The sequence below is a fragment of the Melanotaenia boesemani genome, chromosome 15 (assembly GCF_017639745.1).
Source record: "Melanotaenia boesemani isolate fMelBoe1 chromosome 15, fMelBoe1.pri, whole genome shotgun sequence".
Lineage (NCBI taxonomy): Eukaryota > Metazoa > Chordata > Actinopteri > Atheriniformes > Melanotaeniidae > Melanotaenia > Melanotaenia boesemani.
The window spans coordinates 7,832,792-7,857,240 of NC_055696.1; the positions used below are offsets into that span (position 1 = coordinate 7,832,792).

The 24,449-nt window shown below is 38.7% G+C and overlaps 1 protein-coding gene and 1 long non-coding RNA gene across 9 annotated transcripts; one reads left to right on the forward strand and one right to left on the reverse strand.

The window, feature by feature from the left end:
* Positions 1–821: 821 nt before the first annotated feature.
* Positions 822–23,889, forward strand: snx19a (sorting nexin 19a). Of its 6 annotated transcripts, none has more exons than XM_042009029.1 (13): positions 822–994; positions 6,025–6,180; positions 7,829–9,343; positions 9,425–9,563; positions 9,637–9,737; positions 9,821–9,940; positions 10,205–10,323; positions 10,493–10,580; positions 10,685–10,835; positions 11,074–11,197; positions 11,858–12,042; positions 12,128–12,215; positions 12,465–13,825. In XM_042009029.1, the coding sequence occupies exons 3-13, from the start codon at positions 7,853–7,855 to the stop codon at positions 12,592–12,594; spliced, it is 2,736 nt and encodes a 911-aa protein (XP_041864963.1). In that variant the 5' UTR covers positions 822–994; positions 6,025–6,180; positions 7,829–7,852; the 3' UTR covers positions 12,595–13,825. The 6 variants fall into 6 exon arrangements, 4 of the variants coding, with proteins under 4 accessions (XP_041864963.1, XP_041864962.1, XP_041864961.1 ...); XM_042009028.1 differs by lacking the exon at positions 822–994 and adding an exon at positions 5,254–5,947; XM_042009027.1 differs by lacking the exon at positions 822–994 and having other exon boundaries at positions 5,955–6,180.
* LOC121654757 lies at positions 1,575–4,802 on the reverse strand. Of its 3 annotated transcripts, none has more exons than XR_006013012.1 (7): positions 4,710–4,802; positions 4,067–4,104; positions 3,848–3,943; positions 3,184–3,333; positions 2,960–3,077; positions 2,223–2,378; positions 1,575–2,095 (listed from the first exon to the last, which is right to left on the reverse strand). It is a non-coding gene; the product is annotated as an uncharacterized LOC121654757 (long non-coding RNA). The 3 variants fall into 3 exon arrangements; XR_006013011.1 differs by having other exon boundaries at positions 4,351–4,777; XR_006013010.1 differs by having other exon boundaries at positions 4,067–4,776.
* Positions 23,890–24,449: the final 560 nt, after the last annotated feature.

Genomic DNA, 24,449 nt, shown 5'->3' on the forward strand with positions numbered 1-24,449 from the left:
ACTTTTCTGTAGACTTGCCTCCTACAACTGGCGCACATTTAATCTGTTCGTACAACAACACATAGTTCGAACCAAATCTGTGTATGGAATACACAGTAATTTGTATGTCTGTCTTGAATTAACTGTAGCCATTAAAAGGTAGGCTATATTTGTTTTTCTTTTATTGACTATTATAGAGACCATTATTATACTAGACTCTAAACATGAACAACCAAAAGGCAAACAAATACATTAAAAAAACAGTGAAGCAGCAACGCGCCTGAATATGATTACAGCACCTCTTGTCTGCACTGTAAAGCACTTTCTTTAATATAGACACACTGTCACTGACATTTCCGTATTACGTCAGTTTTATACCAGGAGGAACAGCTGCAGACCAGAGACACCGAATTAAAATAATGTGTCACATCTTTAACAGACTGCGCGCGCTCCCGCGGCCGTATCAGTTTCTGGCAGATCACTTTATGGTACAACATTCAACTGCCAGCCAATCAGAAGTCTATCTATCTATCTATTTAAATTGAGTGAGGGGAAAGTTCAAGTCATAAAGAAAATGTTTCAATAACTGCTATGAAGTTATTTATAGGCTAATGTTGATAATAATAGTGACTAAGGCTGAGGCAGTAGTCAGAAATGTGATTTTTACCTAAATGAAATTTAATCAGTCATACGTCATTGTGCAGTGTTTACATGACCTTCCCATGACTTAAAGATATTTTATTTGATACAGATCCCTTTAAAAAATAAACCATCATTTTTCATGAGAATGATAATAATGTGAAAATTATTTTCCCATGTAATATAAAAAATTGTATGCAATTCCAAGAGTCAAAATGAGCACATTTTTGTTTTTAATGATTGAAACTCTAAGTATAAATATGTGTACTAATGGCTTATTGCTGCATTTTAATGGGTTCATTTTGTGTGGCATCAGTATGTAATTTTACCAGGTGACGTAGTAGTAGATGCCAGGCTCTGGAGAGCAGAGTAACAGGTACGGCTTTAGCTTGTATTCTGTTTGTTTATTTTTCCAACTCATTACATTAAAGAAAACACGAATTACTGTAATATTATCTTTTATTTAGTATCAACAAAAAAACATTAATGAATAGAATATTTTGGATTTAAAACTATAGCGTATTTAGATTTTGCTTAAATAAACATCACATGTGCAACATACAAACAATAAATGTACTCATCTTCCAGAGACCTCTGTCGGTCACTTGTACCTTCATATCAATGTCAAATTCCAACTACCCAGGTAGCAAAATTAGTCTGGCCCGGTTCTGGCCCACACAATACACTTAAACCTGGCCCACATACCCCAAAGAATGACGGCCCTTTGCTGGCCCAGATCTGGTTTGCCAAGGGTGGCCCACACATGGGCCAGCCTGAGGCCAGATGCAGACACAGTGGTGGCCCAGTACTGGCCCAGAACAGTTTCCACACTGGCATCGGATGTCAGCCTAATGGTGGCCCTGTACTGGCCCAGAACAGTTTCCACACTGGCACCGGATGTCAGCCTAATGGTGGCCCTGTACTGGCCCAGAACAGTTTCCACACTGGCACCGGATGTCAGCCTAATGGTGGCCCTGTACTGGCCCAGAACAGTTTCCACACTGGCACCGGATGTCAGCCTAATGGTGGCCCTGTACTGGCCCAGAACAGTTTCCACACTGGCACCAGGTGTCAGCCTAATGAATACCTTAATCAAAATGCAATATTCAGCCTAGATTAAAAATACTACAACAACGGTGATACAATTATACAAATAACATTTATTTTGATTTGAATAACTTGTTTAAAATATATAATAAATAACAATATAAAAATCAAATAATATGTGACACTGTTGGAGAGCGAACAACAGAGGGAAACAACATTAAGTGGGGATGGAAAAAAATTTTATGCTTTCAATCCAATAAAATTATAAGATCAATAATTGAAATACATTAAAAGAATGTGAGCTTAAGGATAACAAAAGGAAAACAAATAAAATCAGGGAGGTTAAAGTCTTAGTAAAAAATTAACAAAGGGCACAGAAGTCCAAATGAAGCAGCGCTGTCCGTGAGTCCATCATTCCCACCGTGGACTTCTAAAAAAAGAAGAGAGAAAAAATTCAGAGCTGTGCATCCAGACCTACAGTTTAAATCTAGCCATAACAAATAAATAAAAAAATGCATGGTCTCTGAGGGAGTCAGTGTTTGTTAAGACAAACTTACCAATTACAACATCCTTTATTTGCAGGTGCTGGAAGCCAATCTTGCCATTTATACCGCGCATGTTGACATTCTTGGCGAGAGAGTGTTAAGGTTGCACCCATGACACTCTTTACACTCTTTAACGTCTCCCCCTCCTTTAAGAGCCAGTGCAGTTCTCTGTGAATTGATATTTCTTTGTTAGTTTATCAGCAGTACAATATGCCCTAATTCTTTTAAACATGTTTGAAAATATCAGCAGCAAATCTGAACTGGTCTGATAGTCTGACCAGCATAATTTATGCAATGAAAGCACAACAGTAATAATTTGTAAAGTAAAATAAAGGATGAGGATGCAGAGTGAAGTCAGTCTTCCTATGGTTTCAACTACTTTGATAATAGTGTGCCTGTGGTGCCGTGAAACTGTTAAATTTATCAGTGTAATTATGATTCCCTTTTCCCCCATATACTAAATAGTTTCTCAATTTTATACTGTATGTCCCAGCAATGTTATTTAAAGCCTATTTAATCAAGAACATGGTTTGTCATTGTATAACTTTTCTCCAGAAGGTTAACTAACATGAGATTCTTTTATTTTAACCTGTCCTGCCCAGCATCATGGCAGCAGAATGATAGTCTGGCTGCTTTGTTGTGCCAAACAAATTTGCTTTGCCAAGGGGTGGCTTATGGGTATAAGGCTGAATACAGAAATTATTTTTGGTTTTCCAGTTCACAAGGATAGTTTGACATGACATTCTTACCAGATGGTTTTTGAGGTCAGCACTATTTCTGAGCCGCTCCTCCATGTTTTGGACAGACTGGCGATCAGCTAATGGTAGCAGATTTGGTTCAGCCTTGGATGTGGTAGGCCTAGGTGTGCTAGGAAGAAAAAAGAATTGTGGATAAGTAAATAAACAACAGGTCTCATAAAAATGTGTTCAAGCCAACAGCAGAGCACAGCCTATGAATAAAATATAATACTCACATATATGAAGACTGGTTTGTGGTCTTCTTATCAACTGATGTGGCTCAGAGGAAACAGTCTTTCTCTGGTGCAGGTCAGTCGATGAAATCCTTCCCTGGTGCAGGCTACGGGACGCATGGCCTCTCTGGCCCAGCTCCAGTATGGTGCACTCTGCAAGAGTAGCATGATCAGCATTAGATTTTATTTACTTTTTGGGGGGTGTTTGGATTGCAAGGATGCCCTTCCTTTGTTGGTGTTTATCTAATTGGAATAGGTTCTTCAGGAATTAGAAATAAATATTTCTGATGCATTAGACCTATTCAAGAGGTAGACCAGTGATTGTTTCATGGCCCATGAGATGCCTGACTATAAATGTCAGTGCCCCCCCCCCAACCTTTATATTGGAGAGAGCGCGCAATTCTCCTCTGCTCTCTGTATCGCTGAGTTTTGCCCTGATGCGTCCTGACACACACAGACACGTCAACGCACACAGCGCTGAGCACACCCTCACCCCCACAAGAAAAGATAATTTGCGGCACCTTTGCACATTTTGGGGTTAAAGTGTAACCGAGTACATCTGCATTAAACAGTCCATCTTGTATACAAAAAAGAAAAGAGCAAAGCTTTCCAGACATTCCTCAAATTTAAACAGCTTATTAAATTAAAAATAATAATAATAGTTTACTGTTTTCTTGTTGGTAAGACAGCTTCATCCTCAGAATCATTCCCTCTGGGATCTGGGCCAAACACATGAAGGATCTTTGGTGCACTAGGCACTGAGCTGCAATGACATGGCAAACCCAATACTGTATCACTGACCCCAATTTGGGAACCACTGCAATAGATTACAGATGCCTGTACCCATTTTAATGACTTGCAATCATGATAAGTGATTGTACTGTACCTTACACGTTCTTTGTCTTTACACTGGCCTGCACAGCCCTACAAAGTAAGTAAAGTTTATTAGCAGACTCAAGTCCATACTACAAAATGAGTAAAGGGGAAAAAATGAGGCAACCTCAAAATAAAAAAAATAATGAAAAATAATCTGTTATATTATATAAATGCGTGTGACATTTCCAATAAACCAAACCGACTGAAAATCGGTTGAAAGTTCAGCAAGTTATTGTGATTTTAATCGTTGATAGACTGCCTCTGTTGACTAATGCAGTAATAGACGCGGCTTACCCCGGCCCAAGATGGCGGCCGCTTCAACGCATTGTTCCGGACAACAGCGTCAGAGCGGACATCCACATGTATATATTTATGACGATGCGGGGGGGAAAACACAAACAAACTTACAATAGCTACGTAGCCTCCAGTATAGACACTAACTATAACCCATGGACAACCCAAAATACGAAAGAGCAATAGCACGCTCACTCACTTAAGCTTCCACCAAATACGTTACCCTGAGTGGGTGACGTCCCTAGCAAAGTGGGAAATTCCCGCCTCCCCGTTCAAATGGAATGCACTTTAAAATACGAAGTATGTTTTTTAACAATAAATATACTGTACACATTAAATAAATAAAACCGTAAACTCACCTTGACTTTGTTTGTCTCTCTCGGCTCAATGCAACACATCCGGTGCTACTCGCGCTTCTTCTTCTTCTTTGTTCTTCTTCTTCTTCTTCTTCTGTATTGGCGGTTGACAAATGCGCGTTTAACAATAGGAAGTATCTTGACCCAATCAGAGCATAGGAAATAGGTCACGTGTTGAGAGATGGGTAATAATGGTTGGTTGGTTTGTTTTATTTGTTTATTTTATTATTTGATTTTTATATTGTTATTTATTATATATTGTTATTTTGAACAAGTTATTCAAATCAAAATAAATGTTATTTGTATGATTGTATCACCGTTGTTGAAGTATTTTAAATCTAGGCTGAATGTTGCACAGTTTTATTAAGGTATTCATTAGGCTGACATCTGGTGCCAGTGTGGAAACTGTTCTGGGCCAGTACAGGGCCACCATTAGGCTGACATCCGATGCCAGTGTGGAAACTGTTCTGGGCCAGTACTGGGCCACCACTGTGTCTGCATCTGGCCTCAGGCTGGCCCATGTGTAGGCCACCTTTGGCAAACCAGATCTGGGCCAGCAAAGGGCCGTCATTCTTTGGGGTATGTGGGCCAGGTTTAAGTGTATTGTGTGGGCCAGAACCGGGCCAGACCAATTTTGCTACCTGGGTGAATGGTCATTCTGTTGGTTTTATTAGTTTATTGTCAGGGAGGCATTAGCAGGCAGTCTGCAAAATAGTGATAGATTTAATTTCTCAACAAACAAACGCAAAGTTGTTGTGTAATTTAGTAATGGGTAAGATAAGGACCCTCTGTTTTAATCCATTCTATTCGAAGGGGAAAAAAAAGTTTTCTGTCGGTATTAATACTAAGTATTGGAGCATGTGGAGCATGTGTTTATGAGTTTGAATGCACTTGCTATATACTAAAAAATAAAATTGAATTAGGAGTGGGGTAGTGGTGAGTGAGACACATAGAAATACATTTTAAAAGTAAGACTTAACTATTTGTTTGTGTTTAACACATGTTAAGAGACTGATACGGGCAACATGAGCTTAACGACAACTGGCCCACATATGGCATGGACAGATCTGGGCCACATATACCAAATCATATTTGGGCCACATATGGCATGCCATGGTATAAACAGAGCCATCATTGCCAGACCTGGCCCAGATCCGGTTGACATACCACTTGCCATGCCAGCAGTTGGCCAGAAGTGCCGGCGCGATACCAGATCTGGCCCAGACCTGTCTGCTACCTGGGTAACGTCCTTCTTATGATGTAATTTTTGTCACCCAGCATGTCCTGATTTTGGACTGAAGTTTGTTTCTGTCTGCAGAGATCTGTGCTGCAGATCTGTGTTCAGCCTCTGTATGAACTAACCGGTCAAGTGACACCTCAAAGCAGCTCACCGTCCATATGGACTGCATGTGTTTATCCTGATAATCTTTGCTAAAGGATTAAAGTGTTTTCCGGTGGAGGAGGACACTGCAAGGTAGGATTCATGCTAATATTCTCTATTGAACTTTCAGGGACTTTTTATTCTCTTGACATCTTTCTGAGATTGTAACAGCAATTAACATAAACTCTATGTTAGCTGCTTGTTGTTAGAGATTACCCTGTTTATCTGGTTGTTGTTGTGTAGTCTATGTTAAGCTAGGCTTCATTGGCAAGAATCCTTGCTGTAATAATGCCATAAGGCTTAAATTTACTGAGCATTTTTTGCATGAAACAAGAAATGGTGAAGCCAAATGTTTTCTAGCAGGTAGCTCTCTAATGGGGCCCAGATAGTAACATTCCAGCTCCTATAAACCTCTATTAACAGTGAATAATGTCCTGAGTTGTTGCAACATTACACCTAATAGACTACTCTAAGCATAATAATGGATTTATGACATAAACATTATTATAATTTTTTCTGTGTTGCTCTCAAAGTAATTTAAACTATATGAAAGCTCTACATGACAATAATTTTATGCATGGCAGTATAGGTTTTAGTATTGAAAATGCAACTTAAAATCAAATGGAATTATTTTTACATTGTCTTTTAATTCTATTTAACATAGATGAGCACATATTTCATATATGTATGAACACATTTCTTCTACAGCTTTATTTCAGTTTCATAACTTACATCCACTTTGGCATTCCAGGCTGGTGGTAAATTCCCAAAAAGCTAACATAAATATAAAATAGGCTACATTTAAAAAAAACCAACCAAACAAACAAAAAACAAAACAAACAAACAACATAAAAAAGCAAAAACAGCATTTAAAGGCTGTTTCTAAGCAGCAGAAGAATAACAGAGGATGTTCAGTCTGTAAATAAATATGTAAGAAAATCACTGAACTGTTTGAAAAGAAAGAGGGAAATTCCATAGTTCTCCTAAAGTAGAGATCAAATACACTGAATTAAATTTAATGTGTAAAGGGTAAGAGAACAAGTCTTACATTACCATCTGTGATCTCAAATTCCTTAGACAGCTCTGTATCAAGAACTTCATTCTGCTGGCATAAGCACATGGATAATACCTTTGCCAAGCACTGCAATAAAAAATAACCTTCAGAGAAGCTACTTTAAATTTTACTGCATAAACTTTTCTGGACTCAGATGCATCTGTGATGGACCATCACACAGTGGAAACACATATTGTGGTCAGCTTAATCAGAATTACAGAGAGCTTTTGAAGAAATGGATGCATAAAAAAGAAAGAAATTGATGCACTGAGTGGATGCAGTGGACCATCCAGACTGTTATCAGCAAAGTCCAAAAGCCAGGTTCTGTGATGGTATTGCGTTCTCCTAGTGCTCCTGACAAAGCTAATTTACATTTCTGTGATGGCAGCATTAATGCAGAAAGACTCACTGATATTTTAGAACATGTGCTGCCTCAAACATGACAGCTACTCCTGGGAGATCTGTACTTTTTTCAACTATACACTATAAAATAACAAGTTCTGCTCACAGTGATTCATCACTTAGTTGGTTACCTAAATGAAACATCATCTTTTTAAATGAGTGATTAGTCTGACTTCATGTTTTCACCTTGGCTAAAAACAAAAGCAAAAAAATTGCAACCACCAGTTTCTTATTCATATGGCTTGCCTTTAACAGGATGTAATGTATATTTTATTTTTCCAACAGGACATATTCTATCATCTGTCTGTAATGCCTCCGTCACAGAGCTCTATAAACTGGACTTTAGTAGAGTTATTGGGGCAGCGAAGGATGTTGGGACTTGGAGCTCTGCTGGCATGGCTTGTCCTCTTTCATCTCTTGGTGAACGTTTGGCTCCTCTGCATCTTCACCAGCCTCTTGGTGGTTCTCGGTGGTTGGCTTGGGTCCCGGGCCGCACTGGATGCTAACAGCCTTCTCCACTTGGAACACTTTTTGCCTCTAGGTAAAGTGAAACCACCTCTGTATTCACCTGAGCATGAGTGGAGGTTGAACCATGAGATCCACAGTGCTGTCCACAAAGCAGTGCGTGACTTTGTGTCCTCTTGGTATCGCACTCTGCTGCCTGACGTTGAGGGAGAGTTTGAGCGTGCAGTGCGTCATTCAATGCTGGAATCCGTGATGGAGCTGAAAGAGCGAGCGCAACAAGTAGATAGAAAAGCACTGGTGCAACGGTTGCTAGAGCTATATGGCTGTCACCTGCAGAGCTACATGACCGTAAGACAGATACAATCAACACAGAAGGAACGCATTAGCCTGTGGCAGCTCTACAGTGAAGTAGAGTCCCCTCATCCAGCTATGAGGAGTGAAACTGCTGAGCTCAACTACTCCAGAGCTTTAATAAACCTTGTATTACATGTCCTTGTCCCATACCCTCAGATGGAAACCAGGACTGGAGGTTACATGGTCACAGAGCTCATCACCTGTAATGTGTTATTACCGCTCATTAGCAGAGTATCTGACCCAGACTGGCTCAACCAGACGATTGTAGATATATTCACCAAATCCAGAGAACCACAGGAAATTAATGTGGATGATATCTCAGCAGAAGCACTTTACAAATGTGAGACCCTGCAGGAGTCCTGGACCACCTGTAAGTCATTGTCTTCATGCGATCAAGCCGGTCTCAGCAGCAAAAGCACCTCTGATGTTGATGATCCACAGAGCCAGAGTGCAATCTCAGGAACAGACTCTTCCCAGTGCAGCAGGTTCAGCCTGATGTCTGCTGAGAAAATACCCAGCTGCCACGCTGGTTTACACACATCATACAAGGGGAACTGCTGTTTACTCCCATCTGGCCTCTATTCCCACTTATCTGTGTCCAAAATAGTTTCAATGGACTCACTTATTCAGTCAGACTTAGAAGATGACCGGACAGGAAGTTTTTGTGACTGTGGTCCTCCTACTAACTTCTGCAACTTACTATCTGTTAAGGATGACGAAGCCTTAGGTTGTTTTGCTCCTTTGAGAAATCTTGGACCAAAGGTGGTGCTTCCTGAGGAGTCCCAATGGCCAGCAGGCATAACCCAAGAAAAATCCCCATCTTGCCCTCGAAGGAAGCTGTGTCTAACCTCATACAACTTTGAAGCCTCAAACAACCCAGCTTCACCTGTTAACGTCCAGAAAGTGCAGATTTCTGGAACTGTCAATGCAAAGGAGCAGCGCAGCACGGGTACACATCCCTATACTCTCTACACTATAAAGGTAACACCACGCCCTACTTCCATCTGACGTTTGAATATGTATGAATGATTATCCTGTTACATGCCTGCCTCTGTTTTTCAGTTTGAGACAGTGGCTGATGGTGGTAACGGTGACATTCTGCAACCTGCAGTCTCTCACTCTGTCAGTCGCAGATACAGTGAGTTCCTCAACCTGCAGACACGTTTAGAGGAAAAACCGGATGTCAAGAAATTAATCAAAAGTAAGAACTGATCCTAGTGTAATAGATCACAAAAGTCCAAGACAAATTTATCATTAGTCACTGTTCATTTCAGATGTTAGAGGCCCCAAAAAGATGTTTCCTGATCTTCCCTTTGGCAGTCCAGACAGTGACAAAGTCGAAGTCCGAAAAAGCCAGTTAGATGCCTTTCTTAAAGTAGGCATCAGATTTATCACTTTAATTGGTTTGGAATATTGACATGATCTTATAATGGGATTTTTTTCTTCTTCTTTTGCTAGCAATTATGCAGCATTCCTGAAACAGCCAATAGTGAAGACATGCAGGAGTTCCTAGCTATCGACAGCGATGTTTGCACATATTTTGGGAGAAAACCGGTCAGCAAATCAAGAATAGACAAGGTAAGTCAAAGAAATGCAAAGTCATCAAATATGTTTTGTGAAATATACTTTATTTTCTCATTCTGAGAGTTAAATACTTCAGGAAGACTAATGCAGAGCTGCAGAATAATCACACCTCTTTCCTAATTGTCCATGTAAACACATTGAGGTTTACCTCAATGCAAATGCAGCAGAGATGTGAGCATATTTTCAGGAATTCTACTGGGCTCAGAGTGAAAGCATTTGCTGTTTGTGTGTCATGTTTTCTCAAACTTGTCACTAAAGATGATGGAAAATGCATTAGACACTTTGAGGACAGCTTTCCCTCATCCTGAACTCCTCAGTCCAACAGAGGACATGGAAGGAGACACTGATGGAAGAATAATGGACAGCAGGAAGTACAGGTGAGAACTCAATCAACTTACTTTTGGGGTTCACAAAATCTTGAGTCCACTTGTAATCGGGCATTGCAGTTTGCATGTGGTATAAAAAATATAGGACTTAAATACATTCTATTTTTACCAAGTTACACGAGTTTTGATTTTCTGAAGCATTTCATGCTTTGTGCTTTAGGAGGTTGTTCCCAAGCAAAATATCCCCCTCTGTCAATTTACTTGACCTACATCCCAAAGTGACATACTGCTTCAGTGAAGGGAGTGCTGTAAGTTATCACATTGTGTTCACCTTCCTGATAAATGTGTGTTGAAAACAGTCATAAAACAAAGTGAACATTTCCTTTCCAAATAATTTGTTTAATATGTTCAGATCCTTAACGGCATGCCACTGTCTGGCCTGGAAAGCTTTGTCAGAGAGCAGGAGAGACTTCTGTATGGGCTGAACTCGACAGAAACAGCCAAGCAGAGCTGTGGGCCACAAGCCAAAGACAAGAGGATGTCAGGGAAAAGTCATGGGACAGGTTGACATAATGTTGGCTCACTCATAGCATATGTACAGAAGTGTGTACTTCCGCCCTGTAGAAGCAGCATGCAGTGACTTCACATCACCACTTGGGTGCAGCAAACCTCCATCGTTTGCTTCAGTCCTTGTAATGACTTTCCACCTATGATGTTTAGCAAAACAATTAGTCACAAAGATTCCCAGTTCTTGTCTTGAAATGACCTTATATTCTGTGGGGATTTGTGTGTGCGATGCAGACACAGCGGTGGCAGATGTTGCTTTAAACATCTTGTGTCTGCTGATGAAGGATCAGTGGAGTTGGCTGTGCACAGAGAACATACAGAAGACCATCAGACTTCTCTTTGGTACCTTCATTGAGAGGTAGATGTCTTTCTCAGTTTCCCTTGTGTTTTCTGACTATACATACTTTACAGTTAACATGTAAATAACTCATGACATCCTTTTAAACCCTACTGAGGGTGGGACAAAGCAGTGAAACAATAGTTACAAGTTAGGTGAAATGTGTGTGGCGTGCACATCGTAATAGGTGACTACAGAGACATTTTTCTAGCAGAAGATACTGTTACATTTAATTATTTATTTATTAATTAATTAAAATGAAAATGCATATGTAGGATGCTTTTCCTGCACCAGCAGCTGTTACTGCAATAGTTTTGCATGAATGCCGCATGATTTTCTCTCAGATCAACTTTCAAAATGTGTAATTTTTTTCTTTGAACATTTAATATTTATATTTTACCAGGTTTACAGATGTTCTACAGTCTTAAACTTTTCTAATCTCTAGTTTCCTGCTCTCATTTTCTGGCCTCACTCCTTGGATTTGATGCATGACTCTGGAAGTTTATGTTGTGCTTGAGGTTCATGTGCTTGGTCAAGCTCATGTCTATGCATTTATTTAAATTGTTTGCCACATTTACAAAATAACAGCTTTGCTAAAAAAAAAAAAAAAAAAAAAAAAAGAAGAAAAAAAAGCTTATATTTAGAAGCACTATTGTAATTAACCTTTGTCTTCTGTCCCAGATGGTTGGATGTAGGCGTTGCCCACCTAACCAGTGCCCCCTGCTGGGTGATTTACCTACAAGTTCTGCAGGAAGCTGTGTGGCCCGGTGGTACACTGCCTTCTCAACCACAGCCCGAGCGGAGTGCTGCAGAAAGACAGGAGACTAAAGAACAATGTTTGGACTGTCTAATGCAGCTTCTCCCTGGTATGTTGTAGCTGTTGGGTTACTGAAGATTTTAGCTGTTCTGATCTGATTCTGAACGTGTTTTCTGCTTTCTGTGCCTGAGCAGAGCTCATTACTGACATGCTGGGCAGTGAGAAGTACAGGTTGAGCTTGGAGACCATGTTGGAGTCTTTTCAGGACCATCAGATAAACAAGTGAGGCAACAGCATTGAATTAAACTGTTATGTTTACAATATACAACCAGGAGCTATGTAATGGTCTATTTTTCATATTTATAGTGCACTAAACAGAAAAGTAATTTTTTTCCTTTGTAATGGATTTCAATATTGTATTTATGCTACATCTGATTATTTCCTTCCTGTATATTATGTATATGAGAATCTATATTAAGAGTCGGTGCTAGTCTCTCGATGCCATCGCCTTGCTTGTGTGGTTATCTGCAGGCATCTGATCTTCTGCATCTGCGACCTCCTCCTGGAGTTACTGATCCCTGAGTCATGTGATGAGGCCTTTCAGAAATCTTTGCTGCAGAGCCTGGTTAAAGACACAGAAAAAGACAGTCCTCATATGTGATCAGCATGAGCTATACACACAAATGGATGGAAGTGATTCAGTTGATGGATGTGGTATGTTTGTAAAAGCCCTTTACACACTAAAGCAGCAAATAAAAGACTTCACTGACTTCATTTCATTGACATTCATAATGAACTCCTCCCTTTTGTGACTTGCTTTGCTCTAATGATGGAAATAAGGAAAATGTGTGCATATTTGTTTAATACCTAACGGGGGTAAAGAGCAGGAAAACAAGAGTGGTACTAGTATGCGCTGATGAATCCCACAGTCAGATATCAGCTTTGCATTATGGGCTCTTGGAACCAAATGCAAACATTACAAATAGCATCCAACTCTATTAATATTAAGAATATTTTCTACAGGCAAAACAAACACATACTCTCTTACTGTTACTTCTTTTCCTTGACACATTTATTCATTCAGATTTTGTTGGAAATACTGAACATGCTTTTTGCGGAAGCTGGTTGGAACTATGTTAGTCAATATGTTTGTGATTTACACCTGAATTATGAGTTTAAAGGCTCAAACTTGAATTATAAACTGATGGATTAAACTGATTTGATATAAGATTTTTTGAATATATTCTGTAGAGTGTTTAGGATTGGCAGTGGAGCTTTATTCTGTCCCTTATTCCCTTTCTTTTTCCAACAAATGAGACCCAGCTGAGACTTGTGTCATCTTACAGTAGAATCAGCTTGTTTGTTAGTGACTGTGGTTTAGTTTCTGCTCATTTCACATGGAGCTGAAAGTAGCTGCTGAACTTCACACTGCTGTTGCTTCAAACTCTGATTTCCTGACTGGTGTAGGGGAATTTATGGGAATCCCCTTTTCTTCAGGCCATCTGCAAAGATTGAAAGGTTTTATAATTAGCTTCTCACTGCCAGAGTCATAAAAATGCTGTTGTGTTCATGGATGAGTTTCTGAATTTTCTTCTCCTAAACGTTCTACTTTGCCCAGCTTTGAAAAGCTGTTTACCTACTTCTATCAAAGGTTAATTACTTCACTTAAAATTTAATTAGATTTAACTGATGTTTTCACTGAGAATTAAATGTAAGTTTTGTTTTAAAGTTTGATTTGAAGAGTACAGATTAGCATTTTTGCTGACCCTCTTTGCAAAGCATCTTTCTTTAAATAAATTATTTAGACATTGATACTAAGAGTGCCATATATGTGACGACTTGAACTGTTTGACATCTTTAACTATTTGAAATTGCGTGCTTTCAATAAATCATTTGAGACCCCTGACTTATATTAAAATGTATGGAGGTGTGTTTTCTCAGCATCTTTTGATCCTGGAAAATACTCTTTGCTTCAAAGCCAATTTCCTTGACGAGACTAAGATTAACACTTTGCTGCATGACTTATAAAACCACAGTGCAAATATTCCTTTAATGTTTGACTTTAGAGAGAAAAAAAGCAGGACAAAATTGCCAGCATCCATGAAGTATTTCCACATGTCATCATAACTCCATCTAACATGAAATATAGCCCAACAAAATATGTTCTCCTTGTGACACTTGTGAGTTGACCAATAAAATACAGCAATAGAAGAGTAGAAGCGCTTCACTCGCTGTGAGATGCATTGAGTTTGTATTCAGAAACCTTAGCATCATGATCAGCATCGGAGACGGAGACAAACGAAGGTACCCCAGAAAATTACTATTCGTCTTTCATTAAACTGATTTAAAACTGATCTGACTGATTTCTACACTCTGCCTGGGCAGGGACTAAAGGTTTGATTTGGTTCGAAAAAAAAAATCCAATTTTTTCTTGCCTGCCTCCCACCTGTGAGCTTGCAGATGCATCCTCTCCTCCACTACAAGACAAACCATAACGACATTTTGGCCTGTTGACTGAGGAATAAGTGCTTTCTCACCTGATTCGTCTGCTATTATTTGTCCTAATGCAAAACATCTTTCCTCAAGTCAGGCTGTGTTTAACATTCTAGTCATAGCATTTATTAAGTGCCTTTTGGTAGAAAAACAAGTACAGTCAATATTTGGAATTAAAGAATTGCTTAACAAATTCAATCTTTGTGAAGCTGCAGGATGTTATTGTGTGTAAAAGGTGTTGTAGGGTTCTGGGGTGCACATGGGAACAAGAATACTCACATATATGTTCACGCAATGGTAGTGTATAAACATACTTTCTTTGTACTTGCTAGTGAGAAAGACTTCTTAGGCTGGAAGTTGGGAAAATGTAGCCCATCACATTTCCTTTCTCGTGAGATCATGGGCTGATACTGGAAGCCTCCCACCTTCTGTCTAATGCTCAGAGACTTCACTGGCAACCAAAAGAGAAAAAAAACATGCTGCATTGAAGGTGGCCCCATATATTTCAAAATCAGAGCAGCTGTATTCAAACAAGCATCAGTAAAGATTGTGCACTCATAATGGATGAATTTGTTGACTTACTTTTGTCACTGAAAACACAGATGATGTAGCCAGTTATTTAAATATTTTATATGTGTCCTAAATTTGATTTGTTTAACAGGTAGTAACAAACCACACATAAAAAAAGAAAAAAATGAAGTCTGTTTTTTGTAAATGAATTTGAACTTTGTGTGAAGGAAATTATATTTAGTGTTTTTAGGAAATGTAGACAAATCTAAAATTTAATGCCAGCTAAAGGCACTCGAAATAGTTTGCAGACAAAAAAGCTTATAGGATGTACAAGTTACATCATTCTAGATAATTCTATTACAACAAATAAGTTGGAGACAGGTAAGGGTGTCAGGATTGGGTATAAAAGGAGCATCCAGCAAAAAGAGTTACTTTTTTCAAGTAAGACAAACTGTCTAAAAATCATAGGTGGTTGGAAAAAAAATGTCATTAAACATCTACAGTACATACTACTGTGTAAGTATTCATGGAGACGGAGTAAATCTCAGTGTGTAATAGGCAAAGACAGAAGTTACTGTTGCATGGGCTTAGAGCTCTCAGCCAGAACTGTCATGAAATACTGTCATGCACCACAATCAACATACGCAGAAGTATCTTGTAAAACTTTTTTTCTTCAAATATCCAGAAATGTACCCTGAACCTTTGTTACCACAGAAAAGTCCCTGTTATTCAGACAGAACTTCATTTGTCCACAGGGACACTGTGGACAGCTGCCACTATTTTTAGTGTGACTCACTTCTTAGCAGCGAGACTCCAAGTGCTAGTGAGCTAACGGTGTTCATCCCTGTTTTTTTATACTGGTGTGCGTCACACGAATGTAAGCTATTCCTAGTCCTTTCATATTGTATTTGTTTTATATTGTTAAATAGTTATATGTCTGGGTTCAAGTTGTTGGTTACCAATTTGTCTGAAACATTATAATTAGCCACATGTTCACTAATTTCTGCTTGTATTTCATATGTAGCAGCATTGCCAATGCTTAATGTGCCTTCAAATATTTTATTGCTATGGAGCAGTAAAGTGTAACTCCACATGTTTTTTAAGTTAATTAATCATAGAGACGACCCTACTGGTTAGCTGTTACGGCACAGAGCGGAGTCATTTCTTATGTTAGAGAACCATCTAGTGGCAATTTGAGGGAGCATTATTCATGTTATACACCGCAATTGGAGCGTTGATGCAGCTTATGTAGATGACAGTGCTGTAATTTAATTATAATAAGGCTGAATATGCTCATTTGTATTTATGTTTCTTTCTTTGCTGTTTATTGTTTAGAAACCACACCGTAATCTCTTTAACGGCACTGCTGTATGATGAATACAGAGGACACTGCAGCAGCACATTATTGTGTGATGAAATCGTGCACTAATGCCCAAGTTGATACTGTTTGATAAAATCATGATCTTGTATTTAATCAAAATGACTTACAAAAAACTATAAAAAACTATATATATATATATATATATATATATATATATATATATATATATAGAATAGGACAGAATTTTCGGCAGTAAAGCTATGCACCCTTCATTACAATTACACAAGAAAAAAAATGTACATCAACTCTGCAGATAAACACCTATGAGGCAAAAGATCATCTCAGATGGACAGAAACAAAGTGGACATGTGTTCTTTGGTTGGATGAGTCCTTTTTTCAGCTGCTGTTTGTAAAAATGTATTGATTTTATGTTATGGTCTACTTTAAAGAATCAAACATACAGTTACATGTTGACCAAAAAGTAACTAAGACTAGTTTTACTGATATTTGTAATAATAACACTAATATCACTAATGCTACAGTTAGTGTTTGGAAGTGTATACATGTAAACATCCTCTATTTGCTTTTAGGCCATAGAAACGATGCTTTTCTTTCTATTCTTTTAAAATTTTTGGTAAATTGACAAATGAAAGTCTTTGAGGCACATTTTGTCCTTGTTGATGCTACTCAGGGACATCTACCAATGTGGTGTTGATTTAGAAATCTTCATGTATCGTAATGCAAAACAGCAGATGTTCTCTTTATGTGTGTAATTGCTGGGATATCTGCCATAGGACTCTGTTAGCTTACTGACTGTGGTAACTCCCACCACAGCACAGACAGTTCAAGATTCAAAGCAACTAAAGAAAGACATTAACAGATCACTCAGATCAGAAGGGTATCATCAGGTGATTAAATGGTGGGGTAATATTTGAGCAAACGTCTATTTTCCAGTTAGTACTTGAGGCCAAAGAGAGGATGTTTAATGAAAGTAATCTAAACTCTTCAGTGAGGGGACTCATTATGAGACTTCAGATAAGTTAGTGAGTCAATGAGACGCCTCATGTTTGGGAATGGTGAAAAGGGTGATGCTGACTTCCTTATCATCACAGCTTGGGACTGTCTGTGAGTCAATCACTCACTCTCAGTTCTGGCAGCCGTCTGCCTCTAACGACTCTTGCTCAAGGGGTTTCTAAAGAGTTTCTTCTGGGTCAACTAGTTTTTAAAAGCCTTTCTTACTGACAGTCATTCCACAGCTTCTAATTTTTCAAGGAAGTCTTTTCTGTTTCCAAGGAGTACAGAGCTTCAAAGATGCAAACTTAAAGTGGTTTGTCATGAAGCGAAATGCCTCACCTTTTAAACCAAGATTATTTGACAGATGTCTCTTACTGAGGTCAAGGTGCTCTGTTTGGTATTTACAGCTAAATGTGAAAGTCATAGAAACGTCTGGGATCTCAAAATAAAGTACAAATTACTGCAGGTTAAGTGAGAAATACAGATATTATGCACACACACAATCCCTCATCCCTACCCCCACTGTCTAGCTTACATAACTAAAGTTACATTTTCAATGCAGGTGTCAGCTACTGACTCCAGGTGTCTTTACATAGAGAAAAAGAAAACACTCCTAACTAACTACTGGTTCCCAACTTCTGCTGCTGTTATACTCAAACAGTGACCAGCAGCAGCTTCCTGTTACATATGACAGTAAAGTTTGTGAACCTGTTTCTGTTCCACAAGGTTGTGGAAATGAATAAAGAAAACCACATTAAGCAAATCACCCCCAATTTCCCCAATAATTAAGTAGCCGAATGAAATATATTTCTCTCTGTTTGTTTAATTGGGTTCTTTTACTCTGCTTTTAGGATTTTGTGAGAATCTGAATAAAAAATAGAAAAATGTTTGCTGGGTTCAAAAACTGCCAGGTACGACTGCAAGCCAATGAAATATGTTAAATTAAATCCTAAAGCATATACATATATTTTTGAGTCATGGATCTTTTCATATTGAATGAAGAGTTTAACATATGGACATGAAATAAGGGGAAGAGCTGCATTCTTGCTCAAAGGAGTACAACAGTCTATGAAATCTTTTGGTGGGTGGATTTAATTTGTCAATCTAAAAATAAAACGATTGTGTTAACTTTTTTTGAGTAATTCTGAATATCGCTTAAAAGACATTAAATTAATTGTTTCATACATATCACACAGGCATTACAGAGTAGTCATTTCTGAGTGAGACCTCATCGCAGCATTTCACCAGCAGCTGATCAGGTGAAGTGTTTTTCGTTTAAATCCTGTTTTTCACCTGTGAACAGTCGATAGTGGAGAGGTGCTCTCTGAAAATGTACATTGTGCAACATTCTCGTAAAGCATTTCCTCCTCCTCTTCCACACGCTTTCTTCACATAATAGTGGGTAAAGTCTACACCTCAAAGGAAGTGTAAAAAGGGATGCCACCTGTCATTTTAATAACTAGCTTTTGTGAGCCCTGTGGCCAAGGGCCTGGCTGATGCTGACAGAATTCTCTGTTTTAACAGGTATGGCATGGTAAAAAGGCTTCTATAGAGCTCCTGTTTTGATTTCTGCTCTAAACTCTACATTACTCTCTGCATATTTTGCAAGATGAACTTGCAAAACAAGCATGTGTTACATAAAACTGTAGTATGTTACATAGGGATTCAGGAGTGTGAATCCTGACCAGAGCAAATATAGGATTTTAGAATATTACAGCATATTCTGAATTAGCATTTGTTTTAAAATGTTTATAATCTGGGAACAAACTATATTGCTTTAACCAACCATTTTTGGAGAGGAGAAGTCCTCAGAGCTCACATTAGACCATCTGAGGTCACTTTATGAGCACAGCTGAAACAGTAGATAATATCAAGCCCATGAAAGACACATAGATTTTATTTTTATCCAGGAATTACTGTACATCAAGTCAATATTAGCCTGATCTCTACACAGACAGACAGCAGACACAGGTATGTGAACAGTGTTTTATGTGTGTAGGGAGTGTTCACGATGATGTTATGAAGGTTTTGCATTGTGCCAATTGATATGGAGCAGGATAAGATATAAAACAGTCAGTTCTACACTGTGGAGGAAGACATTTGACCATTTGATTTTAAGTCTAATTTCATGATATGATATTAAATACACTGGTATGTTTCTGACATGAACATAAATGATAGCTAGATCCGTAGAAACTGTAAAGGTCCTAGAGAGCTTCTGTGAAGATGTGATGATACAAAGAAACATAAAGTTTGTACATTAAGACGTTAAACTCCACCAAACAGTCAGCTCCTAATGCTTCTGTTTGTGAAGTGTGTAAAATGAAGTGGAATGACTTTATGGTTTTGAATATTTGGAAACTGTCAGTGATTGGCTCTCTGAGGTATTTTTAATGTCTCATAGCAGTCAACCAGACACATGGCATGCAGTTTACAGTTGTACTTATGTGTGAATGGCAAAACAATCTAGCTAAAGTTTAATTTGCATAAAGATTGAAAGTGCTCTCTGATTTCATTTATTAAAAACTGAAGTGAGATGAAATCTCCATGTGTTGCGGTAAGATGAAATATGGTGAACCTGATCAGCTCCTTTTTAGTGATAGAGACTGCAGTAGTAAACACATGCACTCATGACTTCAGAAGATACACATGCTCTTTTTTTAGTCCAAACATATGAGAAAAGTTCAGGGGAAAGGGAATATATTAGGAGCTCCTGCTGAAGCAAAACATGAGAGGACTTATGACAGCTGAGCTGACATAACACAGAATAACCACTCTAGAGCCAGGACTGAAGAAGGACTCCTGTTAAGTCCTGCTTAACATCATTCATATAATCCATACAAAATATGAAAGTTCTTTGTAGGCTGCATATCAGCAGACTGATAAACTGGCTTAAAGAGAACCTCCCAAACTGTGTTAAATCCAGCACAAAGACAAAACAACTCCCCACATTCTTGGATTACAACAGAAAGTCTAAAATATTCATTTTAAATCTTACTTCCTTCTGCTTTCCAGACTGCATTCACCCCTTTGTTTGGATTGTGGCCGTGGGATAGTGAATAATTTGTTCCTGCTCTGTTTGGACTGTTGTTTTATCTTAAGATCTACTGAAACTTATTCATTTACCTCAGGGGCACAATTCTGTACACTTAAACAAGACATATCAACAAGGTCACTCCCCAAATTTAAAGGCACCACTGAGAGAAATACAGCTTCACATTATTTATCATAATATTGTTACTTGTTCACTGAAGGTACTTTCTGAGAAGGGCAGTGGTAAGTTCTACAGTTCCACTTCTCTGACATGCAAGAGTAAACAAATACAATCTTGTCCCAAGTTAAGCAATGCTCATTTGTCAAAAGGTGCTGACACACCCTTTGACTAATCCCTCAAATTGTGTGGTCTGGGGTTATGGAAGGACCCCAAAAGAAATCTCTCTCATGTGTCTGCAATTGACTCGGCTGACCGAGCAGAGGAGCAGCATGACTGTTTAATGCCCACTGACCCCATCGTACAGAAGATAATGGTGGAGGGCAAGTATGGGGGATCAGAACTCCTCTATCCATCCATCCATCCATCTACCATCCATCCATCCATCCATCCATCCATCCATCCATCCATCCATCCATCCATCCATCCATCCATCCATCCACCCATCCATCAGAGAAAAAAGTTGCCCAACTCAATATATAATTCTAAGCAAAACGTTGAAACTTGGGCTTCAATTTAACTTCAGAGACAGTGCTTTTCCAAGAGCATGTTTATGTTTTGCTGCATCTCTCCATCAAAGGGGATTGGAGATGGAGGGATGCACCTCCAGTAGATGGAGGGATGCACCTCTTGTAGATGGAGGGATGCACCTCCTGTAGATGGAGGGATGCATCTGCAGTAGATGGAGGGATGCATCTCCTGTAGATGAAGGAATGCATGTCCTATAGATGGAGGGATGCATCTCAAGTAGATGGGGGATGCACCTCCTATAGATGGAGGGCCGCATCTCCAGCACCAACCACTTCTAATTCACAATCCTTTTTGACAACTGTATGGCATTCAGCTTACTCATGAAGCCCCCTTTTTAAGGGAAGTTCTCATTTGATAAATTTTATGGAAGATAACCAAAAAACTTTAATTCATTTGGATTTCATTTTGAATTAAATAACCTGACAGCCACACATTTTATGCCAGATATCAGCAGAAAATAAAGCAGAAAATTCTGTCCTCCCTCTACTATCGGACTGTGTTTCAGCCCAATGCTCAGGTTTCCAGACTGCCCAATTACTGAAAAGTGCATCACAAGTGGCAGAGCCACTCTATAGAATAAAATCTATTTATAATTCAACGTGACTGCGTTTTGTACACTTCAGTACTTCACAGTGGGAAGAAGGTTGGAGTATCTCTAGTGCAAGCATGTGTGTAAAAGCAGGGGATCTCTCCACAGTCAAAAATCATTATAATTTGCGGACATTTGACATGATTTGACGTGTTACAAATGCCAGGCATGTTTAACACTGACTATCAATTTTTCAGTTTTTAAAGGCGATTGAAAAATATTGTAAATAAAAAAAAAAAAAAAAAATAGACAGCTATCAACACAATCTGAACAAGGAATATTTATTTTGTTATATAAAAGAATAAAGTGGTAGTCTTTGCTGCCATGACAAACCAGCTAACAGAGCACAGAGAAGAGTAGAAGTTTGTGGGAAAAAAAAACACAGTAATTACAAGAATGATGGAAGCCCTTGACAAGCAAACATTAATTTAGCCTCCACCCACTCCCACAAAGAAAACATGTTCGTCAGCAAATATACAAAAAAAGAGAGTAAAGAGTAAATGCTGGTGTTTTTTCTTCACTAGAGACAGCCTTTTGGCTGTAGGGAACTAAAATCTGATGCAGACTTATTACTTTTCTTGTGGACCGGTGAATATAAAGCTTACATTATTAATGTTGTGGATTCAGCTTGTTGTTTCACTATAATCTTCTTCAGGTGACGCCATGATAATGTCTTTCTGCATGTAAGCACACACTGATGTAGTGCTGATGTTCCTCTGTTTGATGTCTAAATTATCGAAGAGGAAGAGCAGCAGGGTTAACAGGGACATCTTTTTGCAAAATCCAAGTGTGAAAAGGACTACAATGTCAATATTTTTTCTGCCATGTTTGAGCTAAAACAAACAAAAAAACAAACAAACAAAAAAAAGACAAAAAAAGCTAATCATATCTTGTATACTTCGATTGTAGCTGTGTTATTGTGTATGGTCTGCAAAGTTAAGCAGTAAGACTAAAATCTGCTTTTCTGTCTGTTTTCTTCTTCTCAACCAGGGTTAGGTAACGGAGGCAAAAGGTTCAGGAAAGAAACCCAGACATTCATCTCCCAAATAATACGTTCCAAGGGAATACTGAGGCATTCCCAGGTCAGAAGGGATATTAATCCCTCCAGCTGGTTTTGGGTCTGCCCAGGACTCTTCTCTCAGTTTGACATGCCTGAAAAGCATCCAGAAGAATGTGACCAGGAGGCATCCTAATCACATGCACCTCAGTTGACTCTTATTGGTGTGGATGAGCAGCAGTTCTATTCCAAGCTCTGCCCAGATTGCAAGCTCTAAATCCTATCTGGAAAGGCCCATTTATACTTAGAGTGGATAAATAAGTATGTCCATTTTGAACATAACTTCAGTGCGTCCTTTATGTTGTCATGGTTTTTAGGCAATACATCGACCAGAGGGCTGGGCAGAGTTCAGAGTTCACCTCCAAACTCTGAACATTAGCTTCAGACAATAGCAAACATGGCAACAGTGGAGTAGATCATGATAATGTTAATTGAAAGAAAGAGCTAAAACAGAGGCAGTGCAGTGCACGGAGGTGGGCTGTGTGGCCATTAAATATGTCACAGCTTCTTCTTCTTCCTTGTTCCCTTAACTGGTCGCACGTCAGCTATGCTGCTTAACACTGCCCCCACAGTTACCTTCATCTTGGTGCTGGTTCTGCTGCATCTTGTAAACCTCTGCCCCCTTGTGGAGATTAATTTTTAAAATCAATGTTACAAAATCCACCTTTAAAGTATGGTTTTCATATCAAAATACTTTATCTTCTGATTTATTTATTCACTTTTCTTTAGCTGGCTTTTCAGTTTCAGTAAATTTACCACAAGATTGTATTCATCCCATGCAGTGATGATGAGTAGTGTATCTTGAGCAGGATTTGGTTTCACCCCCTCCAGTCAGCGTCATGTTGAGTCAAAGAGTAAGCATTAACACTTGGCTCCAAACATTGGGACTTTCTGCAACTTTTCTTGTTCTTGGAAACTTGCTCTACTACAAGTCAGAACATTCTGAACAGACAGCGATGAGCTCTTTGCACACAAACACTCAGGAACACATTCAGCGTGGATCAGTGTTCCTCCTCATATTATCAGACTTCAGTTGTTCTTCATTGCGTAACTTGAGTTTACAACCTTGCTGTACACGTCTTGTTTTTAGTCATTTACTTAAATCTGTGATCACATTTTTCCGATCTGCATGTCACATATTTATTTTGTTCTTATGGAAACTGGAGTGGGTTTACTTTCCATCTGTAGAACTGTGATCTGGGTTTGGATAGAAATATTTCCATATCTGTTTTTGACACTAATATGTCAAAGTTATATAAACAGAAGGTATTCCATGGTTCCGTTCTAAGGTTTTACACATCAAAATGAAAGGGAAAAAGTAACCTGGTCTTGGGTAAATGACATCATTAACAACAATACTTGACTTATTAAATGTCCTCCTTTATTTAACTAATTGTAAGCCTCAGCGAAGAAGCATTTTGTAAAAAAACAAAAAACAAAAAAACAAAGCAAACAAGCAAATTATGCTTTTACTGGTTCTTCAGGATCTCAAAGGACAAGTAGCATCCAGGTGACATAAACCAAATGGACTTGATAATCAGCAAGTGTGAGCACATCTCTAAATAACAGTTTGCTTTTATTTAGAGAGGTGCTCACACTTGTCAAAGATTTGTTCATCTGAAGCATTCAGATTTGTTTTGATGCAATGCCAACAAGAAGAGACACCAACAGTGGTAGAAGCAATTGTTGCTGGACATCAACCTGAGTGGGGTTATAAGGCCATTTCAAAACATTTTGGAGACTATAATTTGCAGTGAGACAGATATTTCAGAAACTAACACATTAAAGAC